At 46.2% G+C, this 19,440-nt stretch overlaps 1 protein-coding gene across 1 annotated transcript in view; it reads right to left on the bottom strand.

Annotated features, from left to right (window-relative positions):
* Window positions 1–1,918: 1,918 nt before the first annotated feature.
* LOC139469680 (DNA-directed RNA polymerase III subunit RPC1-like) overlaps window positions 1,919–19,440 on the bottom strand; it is a 42,505-nt gene continuing 24,983 nt past the window's right edge. Inside the window, exons 25-37 of the mRNA XM_071251921.1 lie at window positions 18,745–18,827; window positions 18,286–18,378; window positions 16,181–16,276; window positions 15,080–15,231; window positions 11,429–11,515; window positions 11,221–11,286; window positions 10,520–10,636; window positions 7,963–8,068; window positions 5,709–5,881; window positions 5,296–5,364; window positions 4,654–4,717; window positions 3,921–3,990; window positions 1,919–2,425 (exon numbers count right to left, since the gene is read on the bottom strand). Coding sequence (XP_071108022.1) covers window positions 2,338–2,425; window positions 3,921–3,990; window positions 4,654–4,717; window positions 5,296–5,364; window positions 5,709–5,881; window positions 7,963–8,068; window positions 10,520–10,636; window positions 11,221–11,286; window positions 11,429–11,515; window positions 15,080–15,231; window positions 16,181–16,276; window positions 18,286–18,378; window positions 18,745–18,827 — 1,264 coding nt within the window. The 3' untranslated portion in view covers window positions 1,919–2,337. The remainder of the gene's footprint in view (window positions 2,426–3,920; window positions 3,991–4,653; window positions 4,718–5,295; window positions 5,365–5,708; window positions 5,882–7,962; window positions 8,069–10,519; window positions 10,637–11,220; window positions 11,287–11,428; window positions 11,516–15,079; window positions 15,232–16,180; window positions 16,277–18,285; window positions 18,379–18,744; window positions 18,828–19,440) is intronic.

The following is a 19,440-nucleotide window of genomic DNA, read 5'->3' as shown; positions in this document are numbered from 1 at the left end:
CGGACCTTCCGCTCTCCGGGCAGACGCTCTACCACTAGACCACGGAGGCGGTCCCCTATTCAAAGTGATTTTATGTGAAGTTCAAAGTTTAAACATTTCAAACGAGACACTCTCTTCTATCGCAACCTTTTTATTCAGTTGAATAATAATGTGTATATAAAGGGACTAAATCAATCCACTGGAACGTGCACAAAGAGCTACATCAAAATAATAAACATAAAGATTTCAAAGATATTTGGTCAAGCTATGGATCTATTGAAGAGATGAATTTTAAGCTGAGATTTGAAATGTGTTGAATGTTCATGATGCTTTAATGATGGCGCTGCTGCTTTTAAAAAGCTCTTTTGCCGAATTTGTGTTTGAGGAAGAATGTTTTGTTGTTGTTAAGAGGTAAGTAGCTTAGACAAATATTATGCATGCTGACATAAAATTGAATCGAGGGCATAAGTCGCTCAATGCATGCATCCGTGAGTCATATCAATAGAAAAGGGGGCGATCGGGTAGCTTAGTGGTTAAAGCGTTCGCTCGTCACGCTGAAGACCCGGGTTCGATTCCCGACATGGGTACAATGAGTGAAGCCCATTTCTGGTGTCCCCCGCCGTGATATTGCTGGAATATTGCTAAAAGCGGCGTAAAACCATACTCACTCCTATTTAAGGCCTCGGCGAGGATCTATGTTATTTTGTTTGCTGGTTAACGCCACTCTCAGCTATATTCCAGCTATATGACGGCATCTGTAAAACTGTACAAAAAATTAGTATGGACCAGACAATCCAGTGATTGACATCATGAACATCAATCTTCGCAATTGGGAGACGATGACAACTTATTCATTTGTCTTTTCAGAGATTGAATGTCAAGCCACAGGGGTTCGTTTTCTTCTGGGGTTTTTAGGCCATCCGTGGTTCCCTCTGCGCGTAGGAGTCACCGTCAATTTGAATTTCAGCAGGATAATGCCCGCCCACACACAGCTCCTTTGTCATAGGAGTTTGTTAAGAACGTCACAATGTTGAGCATCTAAACATTCGTACCTTAACACCATTGAACATGTGTTGGATAAATTATAACAACTGACTCATTGCTTTTTTCCCCCCACACAGCTCCTTTGTCATAGGAGTTTGTTAAGAACGTCACAATGTTGAGCATCTAAACATTCGTACCTTAACACCATTGAACATGTGTTGGATAAAACTGACTCATTGCATTTCTGCCAAGGCAAGAACCCTGGATCTCAGAGCATTCCTAAAGACGAGATATTTTAATATCCCGAGGACTTTTTTCATATAATGTCCTGTGGATTATATATGTACAAGTTCAAGCGATAATGTAACGTGTGTTCTCGCTAGAGGCATTTTGCATTTGAACGCAATCAAGGAAATGTGTAGAATCGTGTAAATTCAAATGACAAATATTTTCTTCATATTTCAGTGCATCGAACTTGCAGCCTTCATATCTGTAGCCTAGTGAGTGAACCACTAGGACACAGGGTGCTGACAAACCACAATGCTTTTCAGGATGTCTTTTTTCAGACAATGTACGCCTGCATGAGATATTTTACATCCGTTTATTTAGGCTCATGGAATGTATGTTGGAAACAAAAAAAATGTTGATTGTTACAGATTATTATCTTTGTTAATAAGTTTGACAAGACACTTTCCCCCGTATTTTTATGAGATTTAAAACCTCGGATTTGGGTTTAAAATCTTATAATAACCTCAGACCTGTTTTATCCAACACATAGTGTCAGGCAGCTATTAATGAAAATGGTTTTTGATGACAGACTCAAATGTGGGTTGGTTCACACAGATTCCTCATCGTCAATGAAATTCTTCCTGTTTGTATCTCCTCAGTGTAACTGTGCAACATAGAGACGTTCAATCTCCCGACAATATCAAAGACAAACAAGACATTTCCATTCATATAACTTGTTTCATTCCTCCTTGTTGATATATACTCTGTACACATTTTACAGTTTCAAATTCACGATGCTATCACCAGGTACTGTACATTCAACTGATGGGAGTCATGACATGCATCACACACCACCACCGTGACTGTAATTATTATACTGTATTAAAGGCTTCCAATTGTAGATCCACTGTTGCCTTGCCAAAGTGTAACTGTTTCCAGTTTCAATGTCAACATGATTTGTTCTTTAAGAATCAGAGAAGCATATTCCTTTAGTACTTATCATGAGCACACGCTGAGTGAATGTGTTCCTACCCATCTTGGAACTGAAATAAGTCTGTCAGGAAACTGGAATATGGTGAATCACGAAGAACAACTACGTACATCACATCTCTCACACTGACACACAGGTAGTAAGAGAGATCAATGTCACGTTGCTGCAGATGCTTCGGGGATGTGGAAGTCATCGTTGTCAAAGATGAGTGGACGTTTCGTTAATTCTGGCTTCCTCTCAGCTGTGCACACGTTAAGGTCAATGTATGTCATAAAACTTGGCTATCAACATGCATTATCAAAAATATACGTGATAATATTAATTTTTCATTCAGTCATCAAAATCCTTCACACATATATCAAGCCCTGGTTTGTCTTGTGCCAATCTCAACCATATAAGAGTTTTTACCTCTCTGCGTGAAGATCTGAAAACCTCTCCGTCCAAGGTCGCGTCAGGTGAACTTTTGACCATCCAGTCTAAATTAACGATGGGTCTAAATTAGATGTCAGCCTTCCCAATGATTGGCTTCATTTCTTATCCAGCTTGATTCAGGGACTTAACAACAGTAAACCCCAACAGAACACAAATATTCCTTCAGCTATACTCTCTTTTGTGTGTACATGCCATGGTGCCCAGAAACGACAGGGTGCATACAATATCCACAACATAACGGTACTGCCTATATTATTTACATTCAGAACTGCCCATGTCAGTCCCTTTCAGAAATACAGAGGTCAGGTACCAGTATGCTGCCTGAATGCTTTGCTTGTTTTATTCTGAGAATTTAGAAGCTCATTACTGATTGGTTTATCATACTCAAGTGTGTATTATACACTGTTATAATAAAATTCAGGGATGTGAGCAGGTTTTCCCTAAAAAAGAGGAAAAGTCTAAGGGGGTCCTGGGGCATGCCCCCCCAGAAATTTTAAAAACATCTGATTGCATTTTAAGCAATTTCGTGCAGTTTGGACAACATTCACACCAACAAATGTAATAAGTCAATGGCATAAGTCAAATAAACAAGATGGCAGATACAGCAAAATTTCGAAGTTAAATCAGTACTTTTAAAAAATCGGGCGTAACTTACGCGCACCTTGCTACCCGCCAGGTCAGGGAGCAATATTGCCATAAACTTCAACCCCCATCCCCCAGACACAAGGACAACTGTCACAAGCGTGCAATGTCTGACCCTTTCCCCATGTTGAAGCATATTGAAAAAAACTTACCTTGTACTTACCTTTTGATGAAAAAAACAAAACTCCATTGCAAACATAAGACATTAATACAACATATATCCCCATGACATGGGGTTTTGGACGCTGAAGAAACATTCATAGTGCAAGTATTCGTGATAGAAAACGTATGATGTCCGAAAACCTATGCTGGTGAGAGCTCTGATCGAAAACAGGACAATCCGCGACGGAGTGGTTTTTTTTATAATTTTGTATTAATTTTTTACGAGGAAGATGATTTTTTTCCGAGGACAACTGTTTTAAAAAACGCGATTTTCCGCGTTTCCGCGGAGATTTCACAAGAAGATGCACAGTATCAACTTACAATATTCACGTGTTGCTGTATCACCAGGAAATCAATATACAGGAACAACAATAGTTGCCCTATCACCAGGAGATGCTGCTTTAAGAGAGAGCGCAGAACCTACGTGAGGCCATTTCATTGGATGTGTTATGATGAGCATGTCCTGCACAAAACTTTATCATGTGAGTTTCAAAAAGGATATCTGTAGAGCAGCTTGAAGAGGCCAGTGCCTATTGTCATCGGGATTCCCATGATAATGCACTCACTCACACCTGAAATACAAACACATATATTACACACACAAAAAAAATGGAAGAAGCCGAGTTCTTCAGACAAAACTCCAAAGGGATGCAAAGTGAGACACTGAGAATCTCACCCGTATATCTTTCCACAGCAAATATATCAACATGAATCGAAAACGTCGTAAACTCTGTGGCTTAAACGTCATAAATTTCATCATCATAATCAGGTGAGATTCTAATAATCATCCAAAATGTTTTTTTCAACTTTGTCAGTGTTTGAATGTAAAAGATACAGCTAACCAGCTACAGAGGCAGAGAGACCAGTGATGTCACTACAAGTCTGCAGTGCATAGTGATACAATTTCATCATCACACAAGTGATATCTCCTAGGATGACTGATTTGGATGATAAATGTTTATATATCAGCTCATGTGTTAACTAATGTATACAATGTATAAATCTGGAAGGCAATGTATTAAATTTTCAAAGGGGATCATCAAGTATCAAAACACCCTGCCGTGAGTGAGTGAGTGAGTGAGTGAGTGAGCGAGCGAGCAGGCATGGTTTTACGTCACTCTCAGCAATATTCCAGCCATATTCCAGCATGAAAATGCACTTGAAATTCTTTATTCTGTTGATATTGAAGTATTATTTGTAAAAAGACAAATGGGTCATGTGTATCCCAGACGCACCATTGATGGAGTCTGTCTGTCCATAGTACGCCGCGTCAAACAGATGGTCGGCAGTCTTCTCAAACTGAAACAAAGAACGTGTTCTGTCAGGGCTGTCACAACAAACACAGCGATTGTTCATAGGTAAGGTGAAACGGCGTTTAACGTTCAAGATTATCGCACATACAGCAACGTGCGTGTTTGTGGCTGCTTGTACCAATCCTTGTTCCATCTCCTTAGTGCCAACCACTAGACAGGGAAACAACAAGTACCATATTGTAATGTTTTTGCCACCAACACACTGCTCTCCCAGCAGACACTCTATCCACCAGATCGCGAAGCAGTCATACTGTTCATTAATCTGTTAGCCTCCACAAGTGTCATATTGACAGAGTGGAAAACATTTCACATCATCATGATGTTCCACAAAACTAAATACGATGTCATCCTGGGCATCCATCAGACAATCAAACCCAGTCAAGATGATAAAAACAGGCTAGTCCAGCAATCAGCATTAGAAAAACAAAATTAAAAGAGACAAATTTATTGTGTAATAAAAGATTTCAAGGCTATATGCCAGTCTACACCATGCAGTGAGCCGGTGAAAGTGCTGACTCTACACACTGATTTGATGATGAGATATCACACAACTGTCATACTTACAGACGCCAGCATCAACACACTGTCTTTCATCTTGGCCAGCCCAAATCTGGTGATTCCAAGAACTTCTCCCTTGAAAATAATCATATTCCAGAAAACATTAAACATTTTAAACTTTCATATTTTGAGAATTCTAGGGTAATATGCTGAAAATTGGTTTTGTTTTTTTTTAACATAAAAAACATTAGTTCATTCCCCAAAAATGCATTCCCGAACTTGTCTTTGTAACGAAACACTATAATCAAAATTCCCTTCTTTCTATTTGTTCAAGAATCTTAGTCCTGAATATTAAACCATTCCTTAAACTGCATGACATCATAATAACACCTTAAAATATCTACTGCGCTTGAACAACTGTGACACAAGCCATGTCAACCACTGCTCAACAGTTTTTGGAAACATGCACTGGAATTCACCTTGAAGGTCATAAGGTCAGCCAGTAACATGACATGTCTGATGTCGATGCTCATGCCATGGTTGACCATGGTGTACACGATCTCGTTCATGATTGTTGTACGAGCAGCCTCCACCCCAAGTGTCTTCATCACCTCAAACGTATTGTTAGATGTTGTGGCTGTACCTTTCACACCTGAAACAAAGCAATTCATCATATTTTGCAGTCAGGAACTCTAGCAGTGTAGTGAGTGAGTTAAAATTCAAAGTCACATCAGCAGTATTTCAGCCATATCATGACTGCAGTGCAGTGGAAATCAAATTGTAAGAATGAAAGTGATGGATGAAACCAGTGAAGTAAACTCAGTGTTGGAGGAAAGTGACGCAGGTAAGAAGACATTGCTCACATTACATTATCACAGTGAATCTGGGACTGTAAACACCAGCAGGCACGCCACAGAAGCTAAGGGAGGCAACTCTGCACATGTACACGTTCAGTGCCATAAACCGCTGACAATCATTGTCGAGTGAGTAAATGTTGTTCAAATCAACCCACAGATCTGACACCACCTCCTACCACTCCTACACAGATCTGACACCACCTCCTACCACTCCCACACAGATCTGACACCACCTCCTACCACTCCCAAACAGATCTGACACCACCTCCTACCACTCCTACACAGATCTGACACCACCTCCTACCACTCCTACACAGATCTGACACCACCTCCTACCACTCCTACACAGATCTGACACCACCTCCTACCACTCCCACACAGATCTGACACCACCTCCTACCACTCCCACAGATCTGACACCACCTCCTACCACTTCTACACAGATCTGACACCACCTCCTACCACTTCTACACAGATCTGACACCACCTCCTACCACTCCCACACAGATCTGACACCACCTCCTACCACTTCTACACATATCTGACACCACCTCCTACCACTCCTACACAGATCTGACACCACCTCCTACCACTCCTACACAGATCTGACACCACCTCCTACCACTCCCACACAGATCTGACACCACCTCCTACCACTCCTACACAGATCTGACACCACCTCCTACCACTTCTACACAGATCTGACACCACCTCCTACCACTTCCACACAGATCTGACACCATCTCCTACCACTTCTACACAGATCTGACACCACCTCCTACCACTTCTACACAGATCTGACACCACCTCCTACCACTCCTACACAGATCTGACACCACCTCCTACCACTCCCAGACAGATCTGACACCACCTCCTACCACTCCCAGACAGATCTGACACCACCTCCTACCACTTCTACACAGATCTGACACCACCTCCTACCACTCCTACACAGATCTGACACCACCTCCTACCACTCCCAGACAGATCTGACACCACCTCCTACCACTCCCAGACAGATCTGACACCACCTCCTACCACTACCACACAGATCTGACACCACCTCCTACTTCTACACAGATCTGACACCACCTCCTACCACTTCTACACAGATCTGACACCACCTCCTACCACTTCTACACAGATCTGACACCACCTCCTACCACTCCCAGACAGATCTGACACCACCTCCTACCACTCCTACACAGATCTGACACCACCTCCTACCACTCCTACACAGATCTGACACCACCTCCTACCACTCCCACACAGATCTGACACCACCTCCTACCACTCCTACACAGATCTGACACCACCTCCTACCACTTCTACACAGATCTGACACCACCTCCTACCACTTCCACACAGATCTGACACCATCTCCTACCACTTCTACACAGATCTGACACCACCTCCTACCACTTCTACACAGATCTGACACCACCTCCTACCACTCCTACACAGATCTGACACCACCTCCTACCACTCCCAGACAGATCTGACACCACCTCCTACCACTCCCAGACAGATCTGACACCACCTCCTACCACTTCTACACAGATCTGACACCACCTCCTACCACTCCTACACAGATCTGACACCACCTCCTACCACTCCCAGACAGATCTGACACCACCTCCTACCACTCCCAGACAGATCTGACACCACCTCCTACCACTACCACACAGATCTGACACCACCTCCTACCACTTCTACACAGATCTGACACCACCTCCTACCACTTCTACACAGATCTGACACCACCTCCTACCACTTCTACACAGATCTGACACCACCTCCTACCACTCCCAGACAGATCTGACACCGCCTCCTACCACTTCTACACATATCTGAGATGACCAATTGCTGTACCCACCTTGTGTGGCAATAACCTCCAACAAATTGTCTCCCTCCACCAGCAGCGTGAGGGCGTCGGACTTCTCGTCGATATGTATCACAGCACGCGTCACCGTGGGGATGCCCTGAAACACAGGCCATCATATAAACCATTACACAAAGTCTCAAATCTGTGAGTGAGTGAGTTGGGTTTAACAGTATTCCAGTTATATCGCGGCGTCTCAGCTTAATGTGGGAGGAAAACCCGAAGTGATGCAGGTCTCAAATGTTTACCACTTCGGTGAAACCCACGAGCACGGGTATGGTGCTGACAAACCTTAAAACATATTCGGGGCGAACCGGGATTCGAACCCACAATCATAGGTTTCTGGCGTGCCGAAAGGACGCAACTCTGCACAGCGAATTGTGGCGACTTAGACAACTGGGCCACCCCACAAGTATGTGATACATCTGTATGGTAACCAACACCTGCACAGTGTCTCACCTTGATCATGACGCTAGGCAGTCCCAGGGATGATAGAACCCTGCACAGTCTCACCATGATCATGACGCCAGACAGTGCCAGGGATGACAGAACCCTGCACAGTGTCTCACCTTGATCATGGCTCCAGGCAGCGCCAGGGATGACAGAACCCTGCACAGTGTCTCACCCTGATCATGACGCCAGGCAGCGCCAGGGATGACAGAACCCAGCACAGTCTCACCTTGATCATGACTCCAGGCAGCGCCAGGTATGACAGAACCCAGCACAGTCTCACCTTGATCATGACTCCAGGCAGCGCCAGGGATGACAGAAGCCAGCACAGTGTCTCACCTTGATCATGACTCCAGGCAGCGCCAGGGATGACAGAAGCCAGCACAGTGTCTCACCTTGATCATGACGCCAGACAGGCCCAGGGATGACAGAACCCAGCACAGTGTCTCACCTTGATCATGGCGCCAGGCAGTGCCAGGGAAGACAGAACCCAGCACAGTGTCTCACCTTGATCATGACGCCAGACAGGCCAAGGGATGACAGAACCCAGCACAGTGTCTCACCTTGATCATGACGCCAGACAGGCCCAGGGATGACAGAACCCTGCACAGTGTCTCACCTTGATCATGACGCCAGGCAGAGCCAGGGATGACAGAACCCAGCACAGTCTCACCTTGATCATGACGCCAGGCAGTGCCAGGGATGACAGAACCCAGCACAGTGTCTCACCCTGATCATGACGCCAGGCAGTGCCAGGGATGACAGAACCCAGCACAGTCTCACCTTGATCATGACGCCAGGCAGAGCCAGGGAAGACAGAACCCAGCACAGTCTCACCTTGATCATGACGCCAGGCAGAGCCAGGGATGACAGAACCCAGCACAGTCTCACCTTGATCATGATGCCAGGCAGTGCCAGGGATGACAGAACCCTGCACAGTCTCACCTTGATCATGACGCCAGGCAGAGCCAGGGAAGGCAGAACCCAGCACAGTCTCACCTTGATCATGACGCCAGGCAGAGCCAGGGATGACAGAACCCTGCACAGTGTCTCACCTTGATCATGATGCCAAGCAGAGCCAGGGATGACAGAACCCTGCACAGTGTCTCACCTTGATCATGACACCAGGCAGAGCCAGGGATGACAGAACCCAGCACAGTGTCTCACCCTGATCATGACGCCAGGCAGAGCCAGGGAAGACAGAACCCAGCACAGTCTCATCTTGATCATGACGCCAGGCAGAGCCAGCGATGACAGAACCCAGCACAGTCTCACCTTGATCATGGCTCCAGGCAGTGCTGGGGATGACAGAACCCAGCACAGTGTCTCACCTTGATCATGACTCCAGGCAGTGCCAGGGATGACAGAACCCAGCACAGTGTCTCACCCTGATCATGACACCAGGCAGAGCCAGGGATGACAGAACCCAGCACAGTCTCACCTTGATCATGACTCCAGGCAGTGCCAGGGATGACAGAACCCAGCACAGTGTCTCACCTTGATCATGACGCCAGGCAGCGCCAGGGATGACAGAACCCAGCACAGTCTCACCTTGATCATGACTCCAGGCAGTGCCAGGGATGACAGAACCCAGCACAGTGTCTCACCCTGATCATGACACCAGGCAGTGCCAGGGATGACAGAACCCTGCACAGTCTCACCTTGATCATGACGCCAGGCAGCGCCAGGGATGACAGAACCCAGCACAGTCTCACCTTGATCATGGCTCCAGGCAGTGCCGGGGATGACAGAACCCAGCACAGTGTCTCACCTTGATCATGACTCCAGGCAGTGCCGGGGATGACAGAACCCAGCACAGTGTCTCACCCTGATCATGACGCCAGGCAGAGCCAGGGATGACAGAACCCAGCACAGTCTCACCTTGATCATGACTCCAGGCAGTGCCAGGGATGACAGAACCCAGCACAGTGTCTCACCTTGATCATGACGCCAGGCAGAGCCAGGGATGACAGAACCCAGCACAGTCTCACCTTGATCATGACTCCAGGCAGTGCCAGGGATGACAGAACCCAGCACAGTGTCTCACCCTGATCATGACGCCAGGCAGTGCCAGGGATGACAGAACCCAGCACAGTCTCACCTTGATCATGACACGAGGCAGGTGTTTCTTGAGGTTCTGCAGCACATAGTACATGGATGACTTGGACGTCTCGTGTGCGGACACCGACAGCAGGTCACTGTTGTAGATGTGGACATCCTGGAACAAATCAAAGTAACATTGGCTGGCAGAACCATATCATGAACTTTCCCAGTGGAGTAAGTGAGTGAGGGAGGGAGTTTACACCACTTTGAACAGTATTTCAGTTTTACCACTGCAGCTTAATGGGAAGAACCCCCAGGGTGATTGATGTTTTCAATGTTTACTGCTTTGATGAAACCCACAAGCACAGGTATGTTGTCGACAAACCTAGCTATATCAATCTGAGTTTGGCATTCATTCCAATGATAATATGCTTCTTGCGTGTCTGAAGCAGACCAATTTGCAGAGCAAGATGACTGAGCCACCCCTGTCCTCTCACCCCACAGGGGTATTGTATATTGACACTTGGAGTAAAAATGACACATTTATTGTTCATGGTAGCTATGACTGAAATGAAATCAGTATTGAATGAACACTTCTAAATGACATTATTACAGATCAGGTGAAAGAGAAAAAAGGCAAAAATATATGAATTTCAACCTTATGCAACAATCTACATGGTACTGATACAGTTCTATATTAAACATATGTAAAAAAAACCAGAAACATTTGTTGAATTGACAGTCACTGCAAATACTTACAGGGAACTTGATGCCCAGTTTGGATTTCGTCAACGAATCTCGGATACTGTCTGCGGTCACCTCCAACTGAAGCGATAACACCTTCACATCAACATCTTACTTCTCTTTAGCCTCCATGCCACATGGAATGAAATTAATCAATGTCAAATTGAAAATATATTCTTGTTAAAGATGAAAACAAAACAAGTGGACACAAGAGATGACTTACCTTGAGCAGTTTGATTCTGTCCATGTCAAGTTTGATGAGAATGAAACAGTCATCTGGTAGAAATACTTCCTCAATGTACTCCGATACCTGAAACAGGAGACCCTCTCAAAACACACGAACATTCAGTGAGGCAGCATCAGCCTCATTCACCACTTTACTTTTAGAAATGTCAGTAAGTTCTATGTTCCTAACAAAGTGTTACAAGATATTGTTATTACCAAGCTTAATAAATGTAGCAGATTCCAACAAGGACAGAAATAATCCTGTCATGTCTACCCACCTCTCCCAGCACTGATCCTGTCACACGTCTACCCACCTCTCCCAGCACTTATCCTGTCATACGTCTACCCACCTCTCCTAGCACTTATCCTGTTATACATCTACCCAAGTCTCCCACCACTTCTCTTGTCATACGTCTACCCACCTCTCCCAACACTTATCGTGTCATACGTCTACCCACCTCTCCCACCACTTATCCTGTCATACGTCTTCCCACCTCTCCCAGCACTTCTCTTGTCATACGTCTACCCACCTCTCCCAACACTTATCGTGTTATACGTCTACCCACCTCTCCCACCACTTCTCTTGTCATACGTCTACCCACCTCTCCCAACACTTATCGTGTTATACATCTACCCACCTCTCCCACCACTTATCCTGTCATACGTCTTCCCACCTCTCCCAGCACTTATCCTGTCATGTCTTCCCACCTCTCCCACCACTTCTCTTGTCATACGTCTACCCACCTCTCCCAGCACTTATCCTGTCATGTCTTCCCACCTCTCCCACCACTTCTCTTGTCATACGTCTACCCACCTCTCCCAGCACTTATCCTGTCATGTCTTCCCACCTCTCCCACCACTTCTCTTGTCATACGTCTACCCACCTCTCCCACCACTTCTCTTGTCATACGTCTACCCACCTCTCCCACCACTTCTCTTGTCATACGTCTACCCACCTCTCCCAGCACTTATCCTGTCATGTCTTCCCACCTCTCCCACCACTTCTCTTGTCATACGTCTACCCACCTCTCCCACCACTTCTCTTGTCATACGTCTACCCACCTCTCCCAGCACTTATCCTGTCATGTCTTCCCACCTCTCCCACCACTTATCCTGTCATACGTCTACCCACCTCTCCCACCACTTCTCTTGTCATACGTCTACCCACCTCTCCCAGCACTTATCCTGTCATGTCTTCCCACCTCTCCCAGCACTTGTCCTGTTATACGTCTACCCACCTCTCCCAGCACTTATCCTGTCATGTCTTCCCACCTCTCCCAGCACTTATCCTGTCATGTCTTCCCACCTCTCCCACCACTTATCCTGTTATACGTCTACCCACCTCTCCCACCACTTATCCTGTTATACGTCTTCCCACCTCTCCCAGCACTTATCCTGTCATGTCTTCCCACCTCTCCCAGCACTTATCCTGTCATACGTCTACCCACCTCTCCCACCACTTCTCTTGTCATACGTCTACCCACCTCTCCCAGCACTTATCCTGTCATACGTCTACCCACCTCTCCCACCACTTATCCTGTCATACGTCTACCCACCTCTCCCACCACTTCTCTTGTCATACGTCTACCCACCTCTCCCAGCACTTATCCTGTCATGTCTTCCCACCTCTCCCAGCACTTGTCCTGTTATACGTCTACCCACCTCTCCCAGCACTTATCCTGTCATGTCTTCCCACCTCTCCCAGCACTTATCCTGTCATGTCTTCCCACCTCTCCCACCACTTATCCTGTTATACGTCTACCCACCTCTCCCACCACTTATCCTGTTATACGTCTTCCCACCTCTCCCAGCACTTATCCTGTCATGTCTTCCCACCTCTCCCAGCACTTATCCTGTCATACGTCTACCCACCTCTCCCACCACTTCTCTTGTCATACGTCTACCCACCTCTCCCAGCACTTATCCTGTCATGTCTTCCCACCTCTCCCACCACTTATCCTGTCATACGTCTACCCACCTCTCCCACCACTTCTCTTGTCATACGTCTACCCACCTCTCCCAGCACTTATCCTGTCATGTCTTCCCACCTCTCCCAGCACTTGTCCTGTTATACGTCTACCCACCTCTCCCAGCACTTATCCTGTCATGTCTTCCCACCTCTCCCAGCACTTATCCTGTCATGTCTTCCCACCTCTCCCACCACTTATCCTGTTATACGTCTACCCACCTCTCCCACCACTTATCCTGTTATACGTCTTCCCACCTCTCCCAGCACTTATCCTGTCATGTCTTCCCACCTCTCCCACCACTTATCCTGTTATACGTCTTCCCACCTCTCCCACCACTTATCCTGTTATACGTCTTCCCACCTCTCCCACCACTTATCCTGTCATACGTCTACCCACCTCTCCCACCACTTCTCTTGTCATACGTCTACCCACCTCTCCCAGCACTTATCCTGTCATGTCTTCCCACCTCTCCCAGCACTTGTCCTGTTATACGTCTACCCACCTCTCCCAGCACTTATCCTGTCATGTCTTCCCACCTCTCCCAGCACTTATCCTGTCATGTCTTCCCACCTCTCCCACCACTTATCCTGTTATACGTCTACCCACCTCTCCCACCACTTATCCTGTTATACGTCTTCCCACCTCTCCCAGCACTTATCCTGTCATGTCTTCCCACCTCTCCCACCACTTATCCTGTTATACGTCTTCCCACCTCTCCCAGCACTTATCCTGTTATACGTCTTCCCACCTCTCCCAGCACTTATCCTGTCATACGTCTACCCACCTCTCCCACCACTTATCCTGTTATACGTCTACCCACCTCTCCCACCACTTATCCTGTTATACGTCTTCCCACCTCTCCCAGCACTTATCCTGTTATACGTCTACCCACCTCTCCCACCACTTATCCTGTTATACGTCTACCCACCTCTCCCAGCACTTATCCTGTTATACGTCTATCCACCCCTCCCAGCACTTATCCTATCATGTCTTCCCACCTCTCCCACCACTTATCCTGTTATACGTCTTCCCACCTCTCCCAGCACTTATCCTGTTATACGTATACCCACCTCTCCCAGCACTTATCCTGTTATATGTCTACCCATCTCTCCCAGCACTTATCCTGTCATACGTCTATCCACCCCTCCCAGCACTTATCCTATCATGTCTTCCCACCTCTCCCACCACTTATCCTGTTATACGTCTTCCCACCTCTCCCAGCACTTATCCTGTTATACGTCTACCCACCTCTCCCACCACTTATCCTGTTATACGTCTACCCACCTCTCCCAGCACTTATCCTGTCATACGTCTATCCACCCCTCCCAGCACTTATCCTGTTATACGTCTACCCACCTCTCCCACCACTTATCCTGTTATACGTCTACCCACCTCTCCCACCACTTATCCTGTTATACGTCTACCCACCTCTCCCAGCACTTATCCTGTTATACGTCTACCCACCTCTCCCACCACTTATCCTGTTATACGTCTACCCACCTCTCCCAGCACTTATCCTGTTATACGTCTACCCATCTCTCCCAGCACTTATCCTGTTATACGTCTTCCCACCTCTCCCACCACTTATCCTGTTATATATCTACCCATCTCTCTCTCCACTTATCCTGTTATAGTCTACCAATCTCTCCCAGCACTTATCCTGTTATACGTCTACCCACCTCTCCCAGCACAGTCTTCTCGATGCGGCCCTTGACAACCCTGGCAAACTCTGCGTTGTCGCTGACCTCCAGCATGGCGCTGATGATGGGGGTGCTGATGGTCTTGGAGGCGTTGATGATCTCCTTGATCCTTGGCACACCGAGTGTGATGTCTTATACAGTCAAGGACTCATTTCAAGGTCTTTCAGTAACATTTAGAAGGATGTAAAAATAAAGAAGGTTTCCTCCAAAACATAGGCCACCAGGATAAACAATCGCTATGGCCTATCCTTAACCCTGAGCATTCCTGGTTACAACTGTTCCCCAGCACCTATGCCTAGATAGAGAGGCCAGGCTTTGTACCTTGGTTGATTGCATGTCATTTTACCATAATGGTGTGGATTGTTGCTCAAAATATCTATCACTTATTCAGAAATTTTATTATTTACAGGGCACTGCCATAGAGCTGGGATATGATCGAGGGCAGTATCAAACAAACAAATTAAATGTTGATTCACATCAAGTTGTTTACTGGGTCTAACACTATTTCACTTGTCAAAACAGAAAGGCCTAGTTGGCTCAGTGTGCTATACAAGGAACAACAGGTGTCTGTGCAGAGTTGTGTCCCTTAACCTGATTGTAGGTTTGAACTGTGGAACCCCTCCAATTGTGGCCTCACAGCATTTGTTCTTGGGTTACAACAAAGCGTAAACGACTGACCTGCTCCAATTTGGGCTCTCTTCCCACAACAAGTTTATGCACTATGACATGAATACTGTTCAGTTACTGTTACTTGTGTGCCCAGGGTTATGTCTTCGCGTAGTGAAATAAAATCAAAGCTCATTGTATGTGTGTATTATGCACACACTGGTAGTCCCAAAGGTAGTCAAATACTGTATTCCAGTATTTTATTCATCAAGGAATTAATTTTATGGGGAGACCCTTTCCCAGGTTGATTGTACACAACTGTTTACTTGCCTACATACTAGTTTGCACAACATAAAAAAACAAAAATACACCCCCTGTGAGCACTATATTTTCAAAAATCATTGCTTGAGAACCTATTCTTTTATATTTTTTAACCCTAAACTGTTTCAAATCTTGAACAGAAAATGAGGATACTCATGGATGCCACCCCTGCGAAGTGAAAGGTTTTGAGGGTCATCTGTGTGCCGGGCTCCCCGATGGATTGTGCACAGACAGCTCCCACTGCAGTCCCTGTGAGGGGAGACAAGTTCCAAAGTATAGGCACACAAACCATACTGCAGACCTCATCACATCCTTCAACGTGTGAAGGTCACGGGTTAGAAAAGGTCTTCAGCAACCCATGTTTGCGGCAAGAGACAAATATGCCTGTCGTAAGAGGCGACTAATGGCATCGGGTGGTCAGACTCACTGACTTGGTTGATCCATGTCATCGTATCCCAATTGTGTGGATCGATGCTTATGATATCAATCACTGGATTGTCTTGTCCAGACTCGATTATTTACAGACCGCCGTCATATAGCTGGAACATTGCTGAGTCATAGTGGATGACTGATTAAAAGTCACAATTTGTTTTTTAAAATGAAAATTCCATGACGTGAATCGAACATGCAACTTCACATATCGTGTTAAGTTCTGCAACCCACTGTTTTCCCACTGAGCTACCAGGGCAAGTGATGAGTTGTTAAGTTTATCATGACTGCAGCTAGTCCATGCTGCACCCATTCTTTCTCACACTCTTTGAGTGAATTCCTTTTATACCATGATACACTGTGTTGTGTCACTATGTCGATGTGTGAATGTGTCGTGTGTTACTGAAACTGGCGTGACAGTGTCATGTGTTGCTGAGATTGGCGTGACAGTGTCGTGTGTTGCTGAGACTGGCGTGACAGTGTCGTGTGTTGCTGAGATTGGCGTGACAGTGTTGTGGCTACTGAGACTGGCGTGACAGTGTTTGTGTTGCTGAGACTGGCGTGACAGTGTTGTTGCTACTGAAACTGGCGTGACAGTGTTGTTGCTACTGAAGCTGGCGTGACAGTGTCGTGTGTTACTGAGACTGGCGTGACAGTGTCGTGTGTTGCGGAGACTGGCGTGACAGTGTCGTCTGTTGCTGAGACTGGCGTGACAGTGTCGTGTGTTGCGGAGACTGGCGTGACAGTGTCGTGTGTTGCTGAGACTGGCGTGACAGTGTCGTGTGTTACTGAGACTGGCGTGACAGTGTCGTGTGTTGCTGAGACTGGCGTGACAGTGTCGTGTGTTGCTGAGATTGGCGTGACAGTGTCGTGTGTTGCTGAGACTGGCGTGACAGTGTCGTCTGTTGCTGAGACTGGCGTGACAGTGTCGTCTGTTGCTGAGACTGGCGTGACAGTGTCGTGTGTCGCTGAGACTGACGTGACAGTGTCGTGTGTTGCTGAGACTGGCGTGACAGTGTCGTATGTTGCGGAGACTGGCGTGACAGTGTCGTGTGTTGCTGAGACTGACGTGACAGTGTTGTGGCTACTGAGACTGGCGTGACAGTGTTGTGTGTTGCTGAGACTGACGTGACAGTGTCGTGTGTTGCTGAGACTGGCGTGACAGTGTCGTATGTTGCGGAGACTGGCGTGACAGTGTCGTGTGTTGCTGAGACTGGCGTGACAGTGTCGTGTGTTGCTGAGACTGGCGTGACAGTGTCATGTTTTGCTGAGACTGGTGTGACAGTGTCGTGTGTTGCTGAGACTGATTTGACAGTGTCGTGTGTTGCGGAGACTGGCGTGACAGTGTCGTGTGTTGCTGAGACTGGCGTGACAGTGTCTTGTGTTGCTGAGACTGATGTGACAGTGTCGTGTGTTGCGGAGACTGGCTTGACAGTGTCGTGTGTTGTGGAGACTGGCGTGACAGTGTCTTGTGTTGCTGAGACTGATGTGACAGTGTCGTGTGTTGCGGAGACTGGCGTGACAGTGTCGTGTGTTGCGGAGACTGGCGTGACAGTGTCGTGTGTTGCTGAGACTGGCGTGACAGTGTCCTGCGTTGCTGAGACTGGCGTGACAGTGTCGTGTGTTGCTGAGACTGATGTGACAGTGTCGTGTGTTGCGGAGACTGGCGTGACAGTGTCGTGTGTTGCTGAGACCGATGTGACAGTGTCGTGTGTTGCGGAGACTGGCGTGACAGTGTCGTGTGTTGCGGAGACTGGCGTGACAGTGTCGTGTGTTGCGGAGACTGGCGTGACAGTGTCGTGTGTTGCGTAGACTGCTGGATGGGGTACCTGGCTCTATGAGGGCCCGCATGTACTTGTCCAGACAGGTCTCCAGCATCTTCTTGACCTGCACCTTGGTGATCCGCTCCACCTGGTACACAACTACAACAAAGGAACACACCACACCTGAACACTCAGTCTCACCTTAAAGCGATATGTTCACAATAAACCCTGTACCCTGTAACTGCATGTTATGTCAATAAAGATAAGTAACATAAAAAAAGACTCTTGTATTCTTTCATGTTTGATGAACCAATCAACTCATTGTGGAAACATATTTAATTCAAAATAGATCAAAATCAAAATGAGGAAATTAATTTAAGGAGTCTAATTCATTTCAGTCAATGTGTCTAAAATCCACCCTCATTGTTCAGGCAATATGAATATTGCCTGATTATAGACACTGACTGTAACATATATAATATTACCGTTAGTTTACAACCATAACACTAATAGTAGGAATCTAACCATTTCCTTTCTTAGACTTCTGCTTTGTCACCAGTTTGCTCCGGGTTTTGTCGATCTTCTCAGCATAATTATCCATATATTTCCTGAGACGAAAACATAATATAATAAAAAACTGTATTATTCTGTATGTGTTTGGATATAATCTACATATGTAGGCCTTCAACTAATAAACTTAATGGTAAATATGAACTAGGATTATCCATTAAATGTTCAAATTTGAATTTACTGCGTTCTTATTGTCCATCTTTCCCAAGGTAATGTAAATAAATGTAAACGTGTCTGTGGCAGTCAATAACTTCATTCAAGATATTCATAAATTTATATCAATACAGTATCAATGTTAACAATTTATCGAGACATCGACATCCCGATATGTGATGACTTCCCTACTATAGGATGTCATTGTCTCAAACTATCACATCGTTCCTATCTCACCACCACAAACAGGGCATGACCTATTAATAGACCAGTTGACTAATCAGAGGTATATCTTATTCTCAGCTCCCTTAGGAGTATACATACCAAGATTGGGACAGTTGCAATAAGGTATGAACAACTATCAAGCACCATCAGGTTACAATTACATGCAATCTACCACGTCCCCGAGTCTGATCACCTGATCCATTGAGTGCCCTCTTAGAGATCTGCATGGTTTGCTGGGACCTACACAAACCAAGCATGTCTATGGGATCACTA

The sequence above is a fragment of the Haliotis cracherodii genome, unplaced genomic scaffold, assembly GCF_022045235.1.
Source record: "Haliotis cracherodii isolate W230 unplaced genomic scaffold, xgHalCrac1.p SCAF_2, whole genome shotgun sequence".
Lineage (NCBI taxonomy): Eukaryota > Metazoa > Mollusca > Gastropoda > Lepetellida > Haliotidae > Haliotis > Haliotis cracherodii.
Note: the sequence above shows the minus strand (reverse complement) of the source record. Positions and strands in the feature narration are given on the sequence as shown.